Genomic DNA, 15,896 nt, shown 5'->3' with positions numbered 1-15,896 from the left:
TTGGCCTGTCGCATTGCCAATCTCAAACCAGGCCCATTCAATTCTTAACGTGATTTCCTTTTTTTTTTTTTTTTTTTTTTTTTTGGTCATCTTTCTCCGGAATCCAATCGTGCCACTTGGGTAGGAGTCGGTGTTCGTGTTTAATCCTTGCTGGCATTATGGAGTTCTCGTATCCGTCCTAGTCTGCGCTAGGGGACTGCCAAATGCTTCAGGTGGTATAGCTTATCAATGAAGCCTTTTTTTTCTTTTGGCGCAGCGACTCTGTTAACATGAGGAAAATGTCTCTTGACTTCCGGACAGCCTGTTGGAGCTGGCCTCGATATCTGTGGGTAGGTGTCATAAACGACGTGAAGTCAGGAAGGAAGCTTTGAGAATTACAGCTGCTCGACCATGGTGGATATCTCGGTTGGTGAAGTTTCCGGCTTCATCGCAGCGGGCATCTTTGTCTGTCAGTACACGTTTGAGGACTTTGTTATTTTATGTTGCCAATCGCAAGTGTGAATCAATGCTGATACAGAACATGCAGTGCAGGTCTTTTTCCCCTTGGCTATACCAGCTATTCTCATTGCCTTCATTTCAGACACACACACCCTAGTTACATGGTATGGAACCCCAATCATGTTTTTCTGAAAGCATGGCAAGACTGATGCTTGTTCAGGTCTGTTCTCGGCCGTTTTCTTCAATCAACGCCATGGCCAACGCTTCTCAGTGTAGATACTGTGGCCAGCACTGGTGTTAGAAGGCGGGTCAATTTTGTGTCCTGGTTTTTAACCGTGGCTATAGCGCTGGTCGCGATCACATCTATTGTCACGCCCTTGGGCCTGTATGAGTCTATCGAGCCTTCGGGTGACAAGGAGAATACCCCATTTCGATATATTAAGGACACCTCAGCGTTTGGGTACGGAACACCACCACGCCCTGATGGGTTTTTCTCCAGGTACTGCGGCACGACGTATACATGTCCGGGCTCTACTGTCGAGAGAAAATGTGAGAAAATCGGCCTCTTGGAAAACTGTACGTCGAACATACAAACCGCCCTCCCCGAAAGCTTCATCACTCCTTTTAGAGATGGCGCCACCAAGTTTTCACCGTCTGTGTCAAGCATCTTCGACATCCAGTGGAGAACCTACATAAACAATGCAGATGACCCAAGCAAAGGAATTTTCGTGAAGCCCGCCTATCGTCAGTTGGCGACTCTGTTACTAGAAGATAAAATCTTGCCCGTTGAAGGTCTTGTTGTCGACATGAAGACTGGGGGACTAGGTTTCCGGGCCCACACAGTGCCTCAACATCGTTACGAGTTCGGCAGCAGATGGAACGAGGATATCTTGTTCATCGAGCCGGAGACGCAATGCGTGGATTTGAATTTTACACTGGACTTCGTACTGCCTCGCGACGTGTCGACTAGCGACCAATATGTGGAGGATCTCAAAATTGTTGACCATGGTGGTTTCTCTGGACTCCATGATAACGCTGCTCCAAGCCTTGAGCGAATAAGTTCGAACGGGCAGGTCGATCTCAACCTGAAGGATCGGGCAATGAGTGCGGGGTGGTTCAATAATTTCTTGACAATGGTGTTCTACAATGTTACAGACCCCGATATGCGCAACATCAAGCGTCTGGACGTGTCCGAAGGAGACACTTTTCCACTGCCGTCATTTTCTAAAAATACCACATTCCGTGTTGGGTATGACGTTTTGCGCTCGAGTATGGAGTTCGGAGAATATCTCAATCTAACGGGCAAATCGGGCATGAACGGCACTAAATGGAGTGAGAATCCGTTTGATATCAGCATGAGAAACTTTTCTTTTATCAGTAAGTTTCTCCTTTTGGTAACCACCGAATACAGAGTGCTATCTGAAGCTGAGGACCGTTTGCAGCAAATCTTTGTGCGGGATCTACATTCGACAGCCCGGCAAATATCAACACCACTCTCGTAGGTTGCAGTCTCCTTTACGGCGCTGCAAATCGAATTGACAAGGACGGTTCCTCTCTCATCGCAAACCCAGGCTCACGGTGGTCACTACCGGTCTACAGCTGCGCTTCTTCTGTGAAAGCCTTAGTCAAAGAAGTCACCTTCCATTTCAACGGCACAACATTCGAAGCGCTAGAAGTAAACTCCACAAAGCCCAAAATCTATGCAGACCAGGAATCCAAACCCCTTTGGGCTGTGGAGGACCTCAAAGAAATTCCCATTTCAAATGGAAAACCACTCTGGGGAATCCTCGGCCCTTCAAAGTCGACAGGGGATATTAAATTTCCCTCCAATATTTCCACCACGTTCCACGAACACCTTTTTCTCCCAGGTTACATGGACGATTACACAATCCTCCTAGAAGGCAGCAGAGGCGTATCAGACGCTGCGCAGAACCTTCCCGGCACTGAATTCTACACTCAGGCTATGCTCACCGCGCTCACAATTACTCGCCCCGGCGGGAATCGCGGATATGTGGACTATTCGGGTTTTACAAGCTTAGCTCTATTTGCCAAATGGCAAAGCCTGTCTAAAACGCCAGAGGGTGCCGCTAGAATCCTCGATTTGGTGTGGACAGACTCGGCAGCCAACGCGGTCATGGGCACGAAGGGTTGGGGCGTGACCAGTTTCTCTGCAACAGCACATCAGCAACGGCAGAGGGGAAAGCCGCAAGATGCGAATGTTAGATATAAAAAGCGTGAGACGGCCATAACAGACCCAGCGGAACAAATAGTGCCCGTTACACCTTTTAAGAAATACATCCGCTACAAAATCCCTTTCGCGGTGCCCGCGTTTATTATACTGACCGTCACCCTCGCGACGATCATTGCACTTACAGTTCTGTGTGTTGTGGGCCGGACAGGGTCAAAGCGGATGCGAACATTTCTAGAAGCCTCTTCGACTGGCAGGATTATCGGGAGCCTTGTGGCGGTGGAGGGCGAAGAAAATATAACCATGGGAACAAAGGAGTGGGTTAAAAGTGTAGGCAGGAAGGTTGTAAAAATTACAAAGAAGGGCATTAGTTTGGAGGGAGAGGGGCAAAAGGAAAACGATGATGAGGCAATTGCCGAAGACGAGCCAATCGTTGGTGATGAGGCAACTGCTCAAAATGATGAGCTCGGGGATCCAGAAGACGATGAGCGGACGCAGATGGTGGGACAAAGTTCTTAGCAGGTTCCATGGTTTCACCTGGAAACGAGCTTGATAAGTGAAGCTCATGGTTGTATTTTCATGATTGCCTATGTTGATGGTATATGATTTGTTCAGGCCTAGAATTTACAAATCTAGTTTCGGCTGAGCCAGTGATTCGCTGGATATCTACATGTATCCGGATATCAAAATGGATATATCTTTCTATACTTTTACTGTAAATCCGCTCAAGTAACTCATTTCTGCAAATCAGATCATGCCACCGATTTTCCGAGAAATCAAAGCCAGGCTACAAGCCCTAATATCCCAATGGCAGCAGCCGCCATACCCTCAACGACATTATTCATGGCCGCAACATTACTGGTCGTGGGTGTGCTTGCAGGGATACTTGTGCTTGTCCCCTGTGTCGTCTGGGTCACCTTCGTCTCTGTCACAGCAACACCACCCGTTCCGGGGATGGTTGCAGTGGGCGTGATTGGTGAAGCATTCTGCGCAGGATACTAAGGTCAGTAACGAAACAGACAAAAGTACGAACCAAGCGATCACGTACAACTAAATCACAACAGCCCTCGCCGGAGCAGACGGTCCCATCAGAACAGCAGATTTCCGCGGTAGGATGATAGCACCTAATGTTGGGAAATTCGCCTGATGCCGGACAGTAGATCAACCCTCGGCTTTTCGCACAGCATTTCTCGCCAGATTCACCGCGGCGGCACTCGAAGCTAAATGGCGTGCCCGTAGGGGTGTGGGATGGAGTGTAGAGGCTTGTGGGAAGCGGTGTACCGTCGGCAGTGCCCGTTACGCCCGGTCCGCCCTATGAGTTGATGGGTTAATAGATGAAAAGATGATGCCTCATACATTCATTTTTATATGGATGTGGGTATGCGAGAACGCATCGTAGAGATGGGAACTTACGAAATCATCGCAGCAACTATTGTCCTTTGCCACGCATATTACTTTATCATGAATTGTCAGGACCGATATTTAGGTTGAATGCTTCGGCGCTCCCTATCATGCCCCTTGCCAATTTACTGACCTGCGTCTGCACAACACTGTTGTCCCCTCTCCGGATTGAAACACCCGATCGAGCTGCAGATGACATATCCAGATCCAAAACATTCTGTGCAAGTCTTGCAAGTGAGACGCGGATCGACGTCTATTTGCCGGGGCAAGAGCTTCCTTTCTTGAGCCAGAGCACCGGAACCTGATACTATGCAAAACGACAGGAGAAGCGGGAGTGGCCAAACCATGTTTTCGTCGCCTGTCTCCACAGGTTCTTCAACTTTCAATATGCAAAATCACAGTTTGGATAGAATTCTAGGATGAGCACCAGAAGTGGTTTGGAGGGTCCCCTATTGCACTGCTGCAATAGAAACGAATAAATGACACGAGAAAATCGGGAGGGCGCACCAAACAGCAAAGGAAAGGATGCGGTGGAGGAAATTTCAGCGGCATCTTGACCTCTCCCGTCTCATTGTTTTTCCTTCTGCACGGGAGTGATGGATTCACAGCGCGCCATGGAAGCTCGTATTGCTCGGACAGGTACTCCTTTAGCTCCTGACTAGCATTGAAGCCGGAGAAATGAAGTCAGAACCCCAGAGCGAACTAAGCCAATACGAAGGGATCGCATGCTCCGCAAACGAAATATCAGCCCCAGTGCAGACTGGAATGACACATTCATTCATTCATCCAAGGGTGCCGGTTGGGACGAAGTTTGCAATAAAGCTAGGGACGTCCTCCAGTGCACTCTTCAAGCCAATTTCACGGTTGGAAGCCGCGATAAATTTCCCAGCGATTCAATACGCCTTTGTGCAAGAGCGGTGTGATATTATAATCAACGGTATGAAGATTGATCTGATCAGATACTGATGGAAAAACAATCACTGATATAAAGAACATTTTGTAACGTAACTTGAATAGGCAGAGAATACCAATCATCTTCTTAGAAGGAAAAGTTAACAGCTTTCTCTTTATTGTAGCACCAGGCAATTCCTGTTCGGTCGTCGTGTTTGTCACAAAGCACTATTGACACATCTACTCGTTTTTGCTTCCTTATTTCATGTGCATGTCCATTACCGCATAAACGAGTGAGCTATGTGAGAACGATCGCGACATCATCGCAAAATGGGCTACAAGGGCTACTTCAAGAGGCAGGACGAGTAGTTATTGCAAATTACTCAGCTAAGCCTCAAGATGCAATCTGCCGAAGGGCAAATAACATGACATCTGCCATATGGCTATCAGGAATAATTCTCTCTTCTCCACTCCCTTTGCTCTTTGACCCTCGCGTAAGGCCGTGTCATCACTATAGATATTGTAGCCGAGGGAAGGATAGGAACAAATGGAATTTAGCAATCATATTCTAAGGGGCAAGATCTAATCACAAGATAGTAGATTCCTTCGCCGCGGGGTTGGTTGTCGGCAGATGCCGAACGCATTGAGGGCAAAGTTGCAATTGAAGTAGCAGTCTTGTCCTGCTGATCGCTGCGGAAAAGACGTGAGAACTCAGGACAGGAAGCGGAGAGTATCAACCGAATCTTACAGCCTTCATGTTGAATGAAGAACCGTTATGCGTCAACTTGAACATTAAAACAATTCGAACAATTCGTATATCCCTTCATCCCAGCCCCAATCCCATCCTTTGGGTTCTCAATTTTTTGGTTGATAATTCACAGAATCTGGGCAATTTCTGTTTCCACAATCAAAGGTCTTTCTTGGAGTCCCATTATCCACCGAAGACCAAGAGCAGTTGTTGACGAGCTCAACTGGTGCCTGTCTGGACATCTGTGACGGTATTAAAGCTCTGAGCCTCACAAATATAGGAACGGCCGTACCTTGAAAACTAGTATCCCGTAGAGAACAGTAGGCGTGGAGTATCCAGACTATACAGAAGGGTTGCAAGGTGGAGGAGGATGGCTTGCGTCTTGATGTATGGTAGAATGGCTTTGTGCTTTCCGCTCAAAAGCTTTTGAGACAAGTTAATCTTAAGTTACTGGAGGGTTTGAGAGCGCTCCAACGCGAAGAGGTGAGATATATGTAGTGGAACTCCCACATCCATCAGACTGAAAGGCTGAACCATGATGTGAAGTAAGGCAACCCTGCAGAAACTAAGCAGCTGCCAAACTTCTCAGCAAACAAGACACAGTTGTTTGCTTGGAGAACTTTGCTCGGAGAACTGCTTGATTGGCGTTCGACATCAAGCAGCGCCTTATGCTTATTGACTCCAGCGAAGCACATTGTTTGACTTGCGAACGAGCTGGTTCTGTATGTTTAGTGGAGGGATCCTGCACCGCCAAGTCGTATAAACTCTATTCCCAGTATCGCATTCACGTATAGAATTACAAGCCAAAGTTTAGCACTGCCCTGGGGTAAGTCTTGTGTTGACGGTATTGATAGATGGGTGGTTTTGAAAAAAAAAAAAAAGTTTTAAATGTCGGCCGGAAAAACTTTCAGCCTGGTTTAAACCAAGTCAGCCACACAAGACTTTTCATCTTGATGTGCTTTTAAACATAAGAGTTGTTTAAGAGCAAGAACCTTTTATTAGGTGAATTCTATTCATAATTATATAAAATAATCACTCTAAATTACAAAAATATAAAATGTAATCAATTTTCTTTTTATTAAATGATAGATCAAGTCTGAATTTAATTCTTTTTCAATAGTTGATATCAACTGAGTTAGACGATAAAACTTTCGTGTGAGTATTGCCAGCAGCTGAGGCATATATGTGCAGTGTGCTAGTTTGCAAGAGGAAGTAGTCCCAGCAAAATACTTTCATGCACTCATGATATCGTCTTCAGATTTCCTTTCCTGATTCCTTCTCCTTCGTTCCATCAACCATCGAAACATCTCATAGTCCTCACTCCTCAACATCACGATTCTCAGTCCATATACCACTTGTCATGACTCTGAGATCCATGGAGATTGTCCAGTCGAACGAAGCCTTCAAGAAAATTGATGGCAAGTTCCAATTTGTATACGTCCAGATCATTGTACGGCAAGATAACGTCTTATATTCTGCAAAGTGGATGGATCGGGAAAACGATCCTCAAGACTTGTCTCAGCTTCTTGATATTCAGCGGGTAGAGACCCAGGACAGGGGTCCAGAGGTGAGGCAAACCTGGACTGTGGTATCGCAGTTTGACTGCTACGTCAAAACTCCGAGTCTCTTCGCATATACTGGAAGGTCCGACCTCGAGAAGCAAATTATCCGAGAGGTAGAGGCATGTGAGGTTCTTCGAAAACATCCTCACCCAAACATTGCATTCTACTATGGCTGCCAGGTGACGCGTGGTCGAGTTTCAGGTCTTTGCTTCAAGCGGTATACGTCAACATTGCTGGAAAAAGTCAACCCCCAAAATCTGAACAAATTTGCCTTTCTCTCTAGTGGGCGACCTCTGGTGGACGACTTCATAAAAGCCAGCCTAATCGGTATCCTGCAGGCCATTCAGCACCTGCACTCGCTTGGGCTTGTTCACAACGACATCACGCCTGCCAACATTATGTTCACTGAGGATGGCACGCCGGTTCTCATTGATTTCGACAGCTGCCGACTGGTTGGAGAGTCGTTGCGCGACACGGAAGCTAAGAGGACGCATGAATGGCATAACCCTGATGTCAAAACTGCGTTGGAGAAGAATGATCTCGATGCATTTACAGAATTGACCACCTGGCTGATTGGATCAGTGGCCGAGGAATTTTTGTTCAAGTAACTCGAGGTTATAGCGGGGCCATCCACACCCTTTTCAACAGGAGAAATGAGAAAGTGACTAGACTCAGAAATAGAAAAGAGCGAAAACAGTACAGACAAAAACAAGGGAAACCAAAGAAGCATATGATCCTCTCTTGCTCTCCGTGAACCTCTTGGCTACTTCGGAGAAAGGAAAATGAGAATAAGCTATCAGATCAGCTTAACTAAATACTAGTAGCTATTTACATCTTTCCTTCGGAATCAGGAACGCTTCTTCAGACACGTTTTCCATCCCGTGCTTACTGCACCCAATTGAATATGCTGCGAACCGGGGAGAGAGCGTCTGACTTTCCTCTGCCAATGCAGCTATAAACCTAGAGCACTATATACCAAACTTCAACACCTTACAAAAGCCCTATTGGTTCCAAGAAACTCCGCTTGGCTTGCTGTCATATGCTGTGATGCCTCTGACTGACGAAACCCCCCTAAATTTATGTGCGGTAACCCATCCATAGCAGGTATAATTGCTGGATACAGGTTGATAGTTCGAAATGATGCGTGAATAATAATACCCAGCACATTGAGGAAGAGCAGTACGGCTTAACGTGGTACTTCATGCTTCAGTTTAACTAGAGTGAACCAGCCCGATTTTTCCTCGCACCCACTTTAAGGATCTTTGAATTCGTCAAAATGGCGGAACTTCCACAGGGAGATCGCGACATTATCAACACCGATTACTTTTAGTTACTAGTACCCATAGTTGTTACATGTGTTATAGCGCAACCGCGTCCCCTACCCAGATAATCTTTGGGTAGAGCATTATCCGGCTATTTCTAGCCGCCTTTTGGAGATCCCAGTGATGTTGTTCCCGAGGGCTGGCTGTCTGCACTAGACTGAGGAACTGACCTCAACTGTCTTAATTAACGAAATGTCGGTAGATCGGCCGCAAGCCGAAGTCTGGGCATATGAGGAGCGATATATCCATTCCATCAGATGAGAGTTTAACCCTATCTTAAAAACATAAAAGCAGTGATGGGTGGATTGTTTACGCCTAATTCGTTTTTGATTTGGTTCCTATGGTAGGGAGGATCGGTTTTATACATCCAGAAAATGACTTTCAATTCAAGGCATCCCGACATCGACGGCAGGCGCATTAGGCGGCGTTCATTGAACTTAGATTTCAGCTTTCTAACATGTCTATATCTCCCACCCTTCATCCCTGCCTTTTGATGGCTTTTTTCTTTCATCAACGTTTTGCTTACCACCGTTGTTTCACATTTAATGTGACTAACAGCGAAATATGTAGTTCCCACAAATATAACGGTATGGCAATGGCTCTTCGAATCCCTCGATTTCCCAGTATTATATAAATACCAGCCGCATGAGCTGGTCGGATATACCAACGCAGTCACAAAAGAGCGGCTCAATTGGAGCAAGTCAAGGAAGCGGCAACATATGCAAGCACGGCGTTGGTGAAGGAGTATGGCATGAAATAAGCCGACACCATATCGCTCTTCAGTCAGAGTACAATTTGGTATCCTGTGGTTATGTTTGCTAGGCTTATGGCGGGTACGAATTCCAAAAGTCCATTTCATACTCACACATGACTGACCGAAAGTTGCGGCTATTATTTTTATAGGCGGGAAGGTGGCTGGAGCTTCCCCAGCGTCCAACGTTGAAGAGATGTCTTACGCCCTCGCAAAGGCGAAGGCGAAATATCTAATGACAACCCAGAGCTCGTTGAAGGTTGCTGTGTCTGCTGCTAAGGTTGCTGGACTTCCAAGAGAGCGTATTTTTCTGCTCGAAGGACAGGTAGAGGGCTTCACTACCTTCAGCGATCTGCAAGAAATCTGGAAGGGTTATGGCGAGCATGGCCAGATTCAACCGCATACGATCCCGGACGGAATGACAGGTAAGGATATCTGTGGGTTTTTGAACTTTCCCAGGGGACACTGGGTCGCCGAAAGTGGTGAGAGATATCGTACGGATATTCTCAAGGAGGGGCCGCTGCGCTAATTCTGTATCATAGGCTATGCTTCCACCTATTATGGCCAGTATTAGCGTCTGAATTTCAGAATGCATCACATGCTCCCGAGGGCACCAGTATTTGTCCACTAATAATATCGATTGAGCCAACTTGCAAGGTGTGGTGCGCTTGCGATTATTGGGCAGCCATGGTGGCTCAAGATATCTCAGAATTGTTTGGCAACCCCTGTACTATCAACTTCACTGGCGGTGACCATAGTATGCCTTCTCAGAGAGCAGGCAATCTTGAGGTCTATATACACCCAAAGCTTCTTGCCAGATATATTCTTGATTAGCTGTGGAAACTCCTAGAATCTGCCCCTCCAACCCGACGGTGTAGTAGCTCATATATTGTGCTGTCAGGAGAAGATACCTAGTAGCCAAGGCGTGTGTGCTTCTCAAAGGTTGAACGTTCTTGTCAAGTTAAATCCTCGAATGTCTGCTCTCTAAGTTCTACGAACATTTTGTACGCCTTTTCATAATTTTGGTTGGAGGTCCATCCATCGCGATGGACAAATCCATCCAAAGAGTCCCAGAAGTCTGCTATCTCATTCCAACCCTCTGCATCGCGGTAATGGGACTTTAGTTCCTCATCTGAGAATGTAATGGGGCAAGCCATTTCAGGGCAAATATCTTTCCAATGGCTGTGACTCTTAGATCAGCACCTTAATCTCAACATGCAATCTATATGCGTGGATATTGGCATACCGTACAATGCGGATAAGGCTCTCTCTAAATGGTAAGATATCCCCATCCCAAGTATTGGCAGAAAACCCCACCACGTCGCGAACGGTGCGTCCATGTGGGAAGCGGAGAACGTCATGGACAAGGAAATTGTTTTCCTTTGTGTCAGATTCATATGCCCATAGCAAAATTGACTTTTCTACTTGTGCTCGGATACGCGCTTTCTCGGATTCATCTTCGATGTCTTTGTAATGATCAGGTATCTTCAGCACGATTTCTCCACTATAATTTACCAATGCTGGATGCCGTGCTTGGAGGAAGAGAGGTCCAGTCCATACACCTTGCCAGTCAATTACACTGGTAACCCTGTCACCATCAACAAATAGGTTAGGGGAATGGAGATCGCAATGCCAAATGGTGGGTCGGTTCAGTTCCAGATCTCTCGGCAACAGATGATCTGTAACCGTCGAGAACTTCCTGTAAAGGGCAATATGAGCATTAGGGGAGATTTGGGCTTCAGATGTTTTAAACAAGTTCTGTGAAGGTTCAGTGGTGGCATGATAGCTGATCCAGGCAATCTCACGCCGAGGAATTGCTCTGAGATAGTCTTGAGCTGTTTCCCCTGCAGACAAATCTTAGTAAACAAAGCGAATGCAGTTAATGAAAATATGCTGCAACTCACAAGGCCCGCGGTCAATATCCATATGCGATCGTTCGCGATCCCAGAAGTCATTGCTGGCAACTGGACCCAGTACAAAACGGCTCTCAATCTCTCTCTTCTGTGACCGGGGTATATCCCCTATAATTTCCACCTTTTCACATCCAGGAAAGGCGTCGTCCGCGAAATAAAGACTCCCGTAACTATACTCCAAGCGTTAGACTGGCATAAGCAGTTTCAAACCATCCTTTGGCAGAACGAACCGGTTAAATGAAAGGGACAGCAGCTTCTTTTCGATTAGGACAATATTCTCCACAACTTTTAACTTGTTGTCAATCTCCATATCCTCCCAAATGTCTGCAAGCTGAGTCCCAGCAGCTGCTTCCATTATTATGTACTCTGACTTGACAGCATTGTCCGCATTCCCACTCCAAGCCAACACTTTTGGGACTGGTATATTGAGGACAGTTCGAACCTGTGAAACACATCAATATAAGTTTCTGCACAAAGCCATTTTATACCATGAGTAATCTTACAAAATCCATAGTCGCAACCTCAGAGGCAGTCGTCTTGAATGGAGGTCCCATATTAGGATGCGGTATCCGTGCAATCGCGGTTGTACCATCATCCATAGTAAGCCTGAAGACCTTGTTAGATCCTCCCTCCGCAAGCTTGATCATACGTGAGCAGGTCCTGGATCCAACGCTCCTAGCTGCAATCCTCTGAAGCTCTGCCACATCAAACCGCTTGTATCGGTTCCTAAGTTGCATCGACTCATTCCATAGCCAGCGCCCGCCCGTGTAGCGGTAGAAATCTTCATGGTCAGCATCCGACGCGCCAGACATCAGTCGACAGGAGGGGGGAGTTGAATAACAAAAGTGTTGCCATAGCGGTGAGTTGTCTTTGACCCTTATTACGCAGCGGCTCCAGGCAAATGTTAAGGTACGAAACATGGCTTTTCAGGATGCCTTCTCCAGCGCTTTGTACGTGTTTTGTCCGTGAGGCGATTGCCAAAAAAGCTCTTTTGTGTTGGGTTATTCGGAGGTTATGAGGCCTGTATGAGTGCAAAAATTCCACTACAAGAGTGTCAACATGCTATCACAGATTCAAATCAGCTAGTCAAGATGATGAAGGGGTGTTGTTGATTGCGGCAGCCACTCCACCGCTGGCGATGAACCCTATATAGCTAACTTGCTCTGATCGCAACAATAACAAGATTAACCGTCCCACAGATTATGATCTAAATAGCAGATCTTTAAGCAAAACAAGACATTTTAATTGAGATACACTGCAATTAATATAATATTGAACTCATTCAATATTATTTCTTCAAAGAGAAAGCTCTTTGGATACAAAAGTAGTACATTTATGTGAAGTGATAACAGAACGAACTTGTTGCATATTAGTATATCACTTGCTTAGAAGGCGGTGTAACGAGTATAATCAATAATATTTATATTATAGATAGATGCGATAATAATTATTAGTTAACTAATTTTTAAGAATCATAATAGTTATTCAAAATACTACTATTATGATGTGATTATCATTACAGTGTGATGCGCTCACTAATGAGTGAGTTTAGGAGTGCACTTGGCACAGTTAGTATATGATTTTTTTTATCTCAACAGTCACTATGATAGTTCTGAGCAGCATGGAGCCTCAATTTTTAGAGTGACAATTGAGATGAGATAATAATCCCATTAGAACAAACAAAAAAGAAAAGTGGAAAGAGGAAAAATCTTGTGCATGTATACATGCAGCACAATGGCATGCAGCTGAGAAATAAATATATATGGCGTTGCTGAGATGGCTATTCTTGATGATAGATTGACAGGAGTGTCATTCATCTGGGTACTAAAACATGTCTGTATTGCTTTCAGGAAGAAGTTTCTTTCTGTAAGTTAACACATTGATTTCAATCTTCAATGTTCAATATTCATCCATCCCGACCTTCAAAAAAAAAAAAAAAAACTCCTATGATATATGCTAGATCATGCCATCAAACCGGATCACCATGAACAAGAGTGTTATAGATCAAAAGACAAGAAAACACACATTCGCCTGCGCCTAATCTAAATGGAATGGCAATCCGAGAAGCCCCCCAAAAAGGGAAGGAAAGAAAGAAAGAAAAGAAAAGAAACAAGGTTTGACTGCCCAGCAAACATATGCAAATCACGAAGGTCCCCGGTCACCACTCCCACCCATAATTTGCTCCTTCGACCTAAGAACCCCTTCCTTCGTCAATCCTCTATCTCCACCCCCACCCTTCCTCCAAAGCCAAACCGCCTCAGTCGCCCACGCCCTTGCGCTGGCATGTTTTCCAATTCTAGCCGCATTACTCGCAGCAGTAGCAGCTGTAAATTCGTTTTTCGATCCACTACTTCCCCCGCCAGCCTCGGCCAGCATGCCCGCAACCACACCCTCGCGCTCCACAACGGCCCACAGACCTTCGACGAGCGCACTCCCACGCTCCCCAAACTCCCCAACACCTAATCGATAGAGAAACCGGCCGAGAACCTGCCAAGCGAGACAGCGTTGAGCGGGGAGGGTGGAGCGGGCTAAGGTCGCGAGTTCGGGAATTGTGTAGCCGGCGGCTTCGGGGTCAGCAGCGTGGTGGTGCAGGCCGTGGGTTGTAGGGATGGAGAGAGAGGTGCGCGGTGCGAGGAGGGCACCGGTGAGCGAGAAGCGGAGGGCAGCAGGGGAGATGGAGGTGGCGGTGCTGGCTGGGTGGTAGGGTGATATGGAGGGGTTGGATGGGGCGTGGGAGGAGGAGGGGCTTGGTGGTGGTGATGGCTGAAGCCAGGAGAGGGAGGAGGGATCGTGTGGGATGTCGGGGAAGTAATGGGTTTGCAGGTCTGCAAGGAAAGAGGAGGAAGAAGGGTTCAGATTTGGCATGGGAGACTGACGTGGAGGGGGTTTGGGGAAATGGATGGGGCCAGTTGGGAAGTCAGACGCGGGAAATAGTTCAGACGGTGGTTGGTGGGGTGGTAGGTTGTCTATGATTGATGATGGTTGGGCGAGTTGTTCTAGTGCTTCTGAATCCGCGGCAGCCAAGGACTGTTCGCCTGTTTCCGATGAGGGAATATCGAATGACACTGATTTGGAAGATTTCTGCGATTGTGTAGACGCCTTTTCCTGTTCTCCTGTTAACACCTTTGGCGAATTATCCTCCTTGATTTCCTTGTTCACCCGGTGTTTCATTTCCTCATGTTGGTGGTCCTCTTCGATATTTGCTCTTCGTAGAAGTCGTTCGATGAGCGATTGCGGGAGGGAAGATATCAATTCGCCGCGCTCTCTTTCGATCTCAGCAGGAGACATGGCAGCCAGTCTCCTTTTGTTTTCCTCCTCGATAGATCTCTTCTCATTTTGCGCATAGGACAGCGTTTGGCCAGGGTTGACTCTACCAGAATAGTGCTTTGGCGGTAGTGGATGATTTCGCGGAGCATCTGGATCGGCTCTTTGTTTTTTAAAAGAAGAGACCGTGTATCGTTTTCGGGACTCTGGAAATCCTGCAGAATTAGATGGCGCTCGTGGCGGAGCAGGCGGGACCGGGGTAGAAGAAGAAGCTCGCTCCTTGATGTCGCCGATCAAACCAAGGGAGGGAGAATTGATTGAGCAGGCAAAGCCGTGATCATCGGAGCTGCCATCGTCGTCAGAGAGGTCGATATGAAAGCGCTCTCCGCGGATTGCCATTTCCGCCGGATACCAAAGTGCATATGCGTAATGTGCAGCAGACAGATGCCAACAACCGCTGTTTCTGCTGCTGCTACTGTCGTCGTTGTCGTTGTCACAATATCGGGATCGGTTGAGCCGAGTCGGAGTGGATCTCTCACATGATCTTCCGCCTATCCTATTTTAGGACTAGCTCGATACCGAGGGTGGTTTAAGGTTTACATCACGTGCAAGCTATTCTATGATGCTAAATTGAAAGAGGAAGTTCATGCAAAACCCTAAGAGGAATGGGGTTTGTTAAGAGCTCGGGAGATAAATGCAGTGTATCGCAATGCTTGTTTGCAGTTATGTCGGGGTCCTGGAAAGCGACAAAAGCCCATCCCGGCGCCGTTGAACATATTGTATTGCTGCCGGGTGTGGCGAGTTGAGGCGAGTGTCGGGGATCGAGAGCTGATAATCCGCGATCTGCGGCAGAAGGAACTTGTATGCATGTAACTAACGGCATACGCAGTAGACCAGGCACGGGTGAGATAGAGCTGTGGCTGCAAGGGAGCTGGCTTGGCTACCAGAAGAGTCGCTCAAGTCTGCGCATATTAGTACGAGCAGGACGGAAGGGTTCAAAGGGAACAGAAAATGGTAAGGACCAACTCTGCAGAGATAAGAGCACGTCAATGCGCCATACCAAGAAGCCAAGGTTCCGGGCTCTGCGTGAGATCATGTAACTAACTATCCTGTGTCGCCGGCGTCCCCACAACAGCCAGCAAGCAGCTGGGCATATATGTATACACAGAGCTTCATGCATGTATCCGTCGTCATCATCGATACATTGCGCAAACCGGCTGCTAGGACATGTATCGGGCTCAAATGGCAGCTCCCCTTGATCATCGCTTCGCAGCCCAGTTCCAAGGTTCAACCTTTCCAGCAACAAGGTGATTGATGATCGTCCCTCCATCCAATGCTGCATGTTCCCGTTGCCAGCAGTCATTGATTGCTATCCCGTGCCCTTCCTGGAGTGCTTCAGCCCTCCCGCGCCTGGTTGC

General features: G+C 46.9%; 5 protein-coding genes across 5 annotated transcripts; 2 read left to right on the top strand and 3 right to left on the bottom strand.

The window, feature by feature from the left end:
• Positions 1-390: 390 nt before the first annotated feature.
• On the top strand, positions 391-3,145 carry HCBG_07765 (uncharacterized protein; the record flags this gene model as incomplete). Its single annotated transcript, XM_045434814.1, has 4 exons — positions 391-448; positions 527-602; positions 659-1,815; positions 1,881-3,145. The coding sequence occupies 4 exons, from the start codon at positions 391-393 to the stop codon at positions 3,143-3,145; spliced, it is 2,556 nt and encodes an 851-aa protein (XP_045284120.1).
• A 257-nt stretch (positions 3,146-3,402) lies between these two features.
• Positions 3,403-4,374, bottom strand: HCBG_07764 (uncharacterized protein; the record flags this gene model as incomplete). The annotated part of the gene is made up of 4 exons (XM_045434813.1): positions 3,403-3,612; positions 3,675-3,938; positions 4,040-4,080; positions 4,161-4,374. The coding sequence occupies 4 exons, from the start codon at positions 4,372-4,374 to the stop codon at positions 3,403-3,405; spliced, it is 729 nt and encodes a 242-aa protein (XP_045284119.1).
• Positions 4,375-7,041: 2,667 nt separating this feature from the next.
• HCBG_07763 (uncharacterized protein) lies at positions 7,042-7,836 on the top strand (the record flags this gene model as incomplete). Its single annotated transcript, XM_045434812.1, has 1 exon — positions 7,042-7,836. One exon carries the CDS (start codon positions 7,042-7,044, stop codon positions 7,834-7,836), a length of 795 nt encoding a protein of 264 aa, XP_045284118.1.
• Positions 7,837-9,533: 1,697 nt separating this feature from the next.
• On the bottom strand, positions 9,534-12,026 carry HCBG_07762 (phosphotransferase enzyme family protein; the record flags this gene model as incomplete). Its single annotated transcript, XM_045434811.1, has 6 exons — positions 9,534-10,005; positions 10,301-10,483; positions 10,548-11,145; positions 11,206-11,384; positions 11,445-11,656; positions 11,718-12,026. 6 exons carry the CDS (start codon positions 12,024-12,026, stop codon positions 9,534-9,536), a joined length of 1,953 nt encoding a protein of 650 aa, XP_045284117.1.
• A 1,330-nt stretch (positions 12,027-13,356) lies between these two features.
• On the bottom strand, positions 13,357-14,877 carry HCBG_07761 (uncharacterized protein; the record flags this gene model as incomplete). Its single annotated transcript, XM_045434810.1, has 1 exon — positions 13,357-14,877. One exon carries the CDS (start codon positions 14,875-14,877, stop codon positions 13,357-13,359), a length of 1,521 nt encoding a protein of 506 aa, XP_045284116.1.
• Between the last annotated feature and the right edge of the window lie 1,019 nt (positions 14,878-15,896).

The sequence above is a fragment of the Histoplasma capsulatum genome (assembly GCF_000150115.1).
Source record: "Histoplasma capsulatum G186AR genomic scaffold supercont2.14, whole genome shotgun sequence".
Classification (NCBI taxonomy): domain Eukaryota; kingdom Fungi; phylum Ascomycota; class Eurotiomycetes; order Onygenales; family Ajellomycetaceae; genus Histoplasma; species Histoplasma capsulatum.
This window is presented reverse-complemented; position numbering and strand designations above follow the sequence as displayed.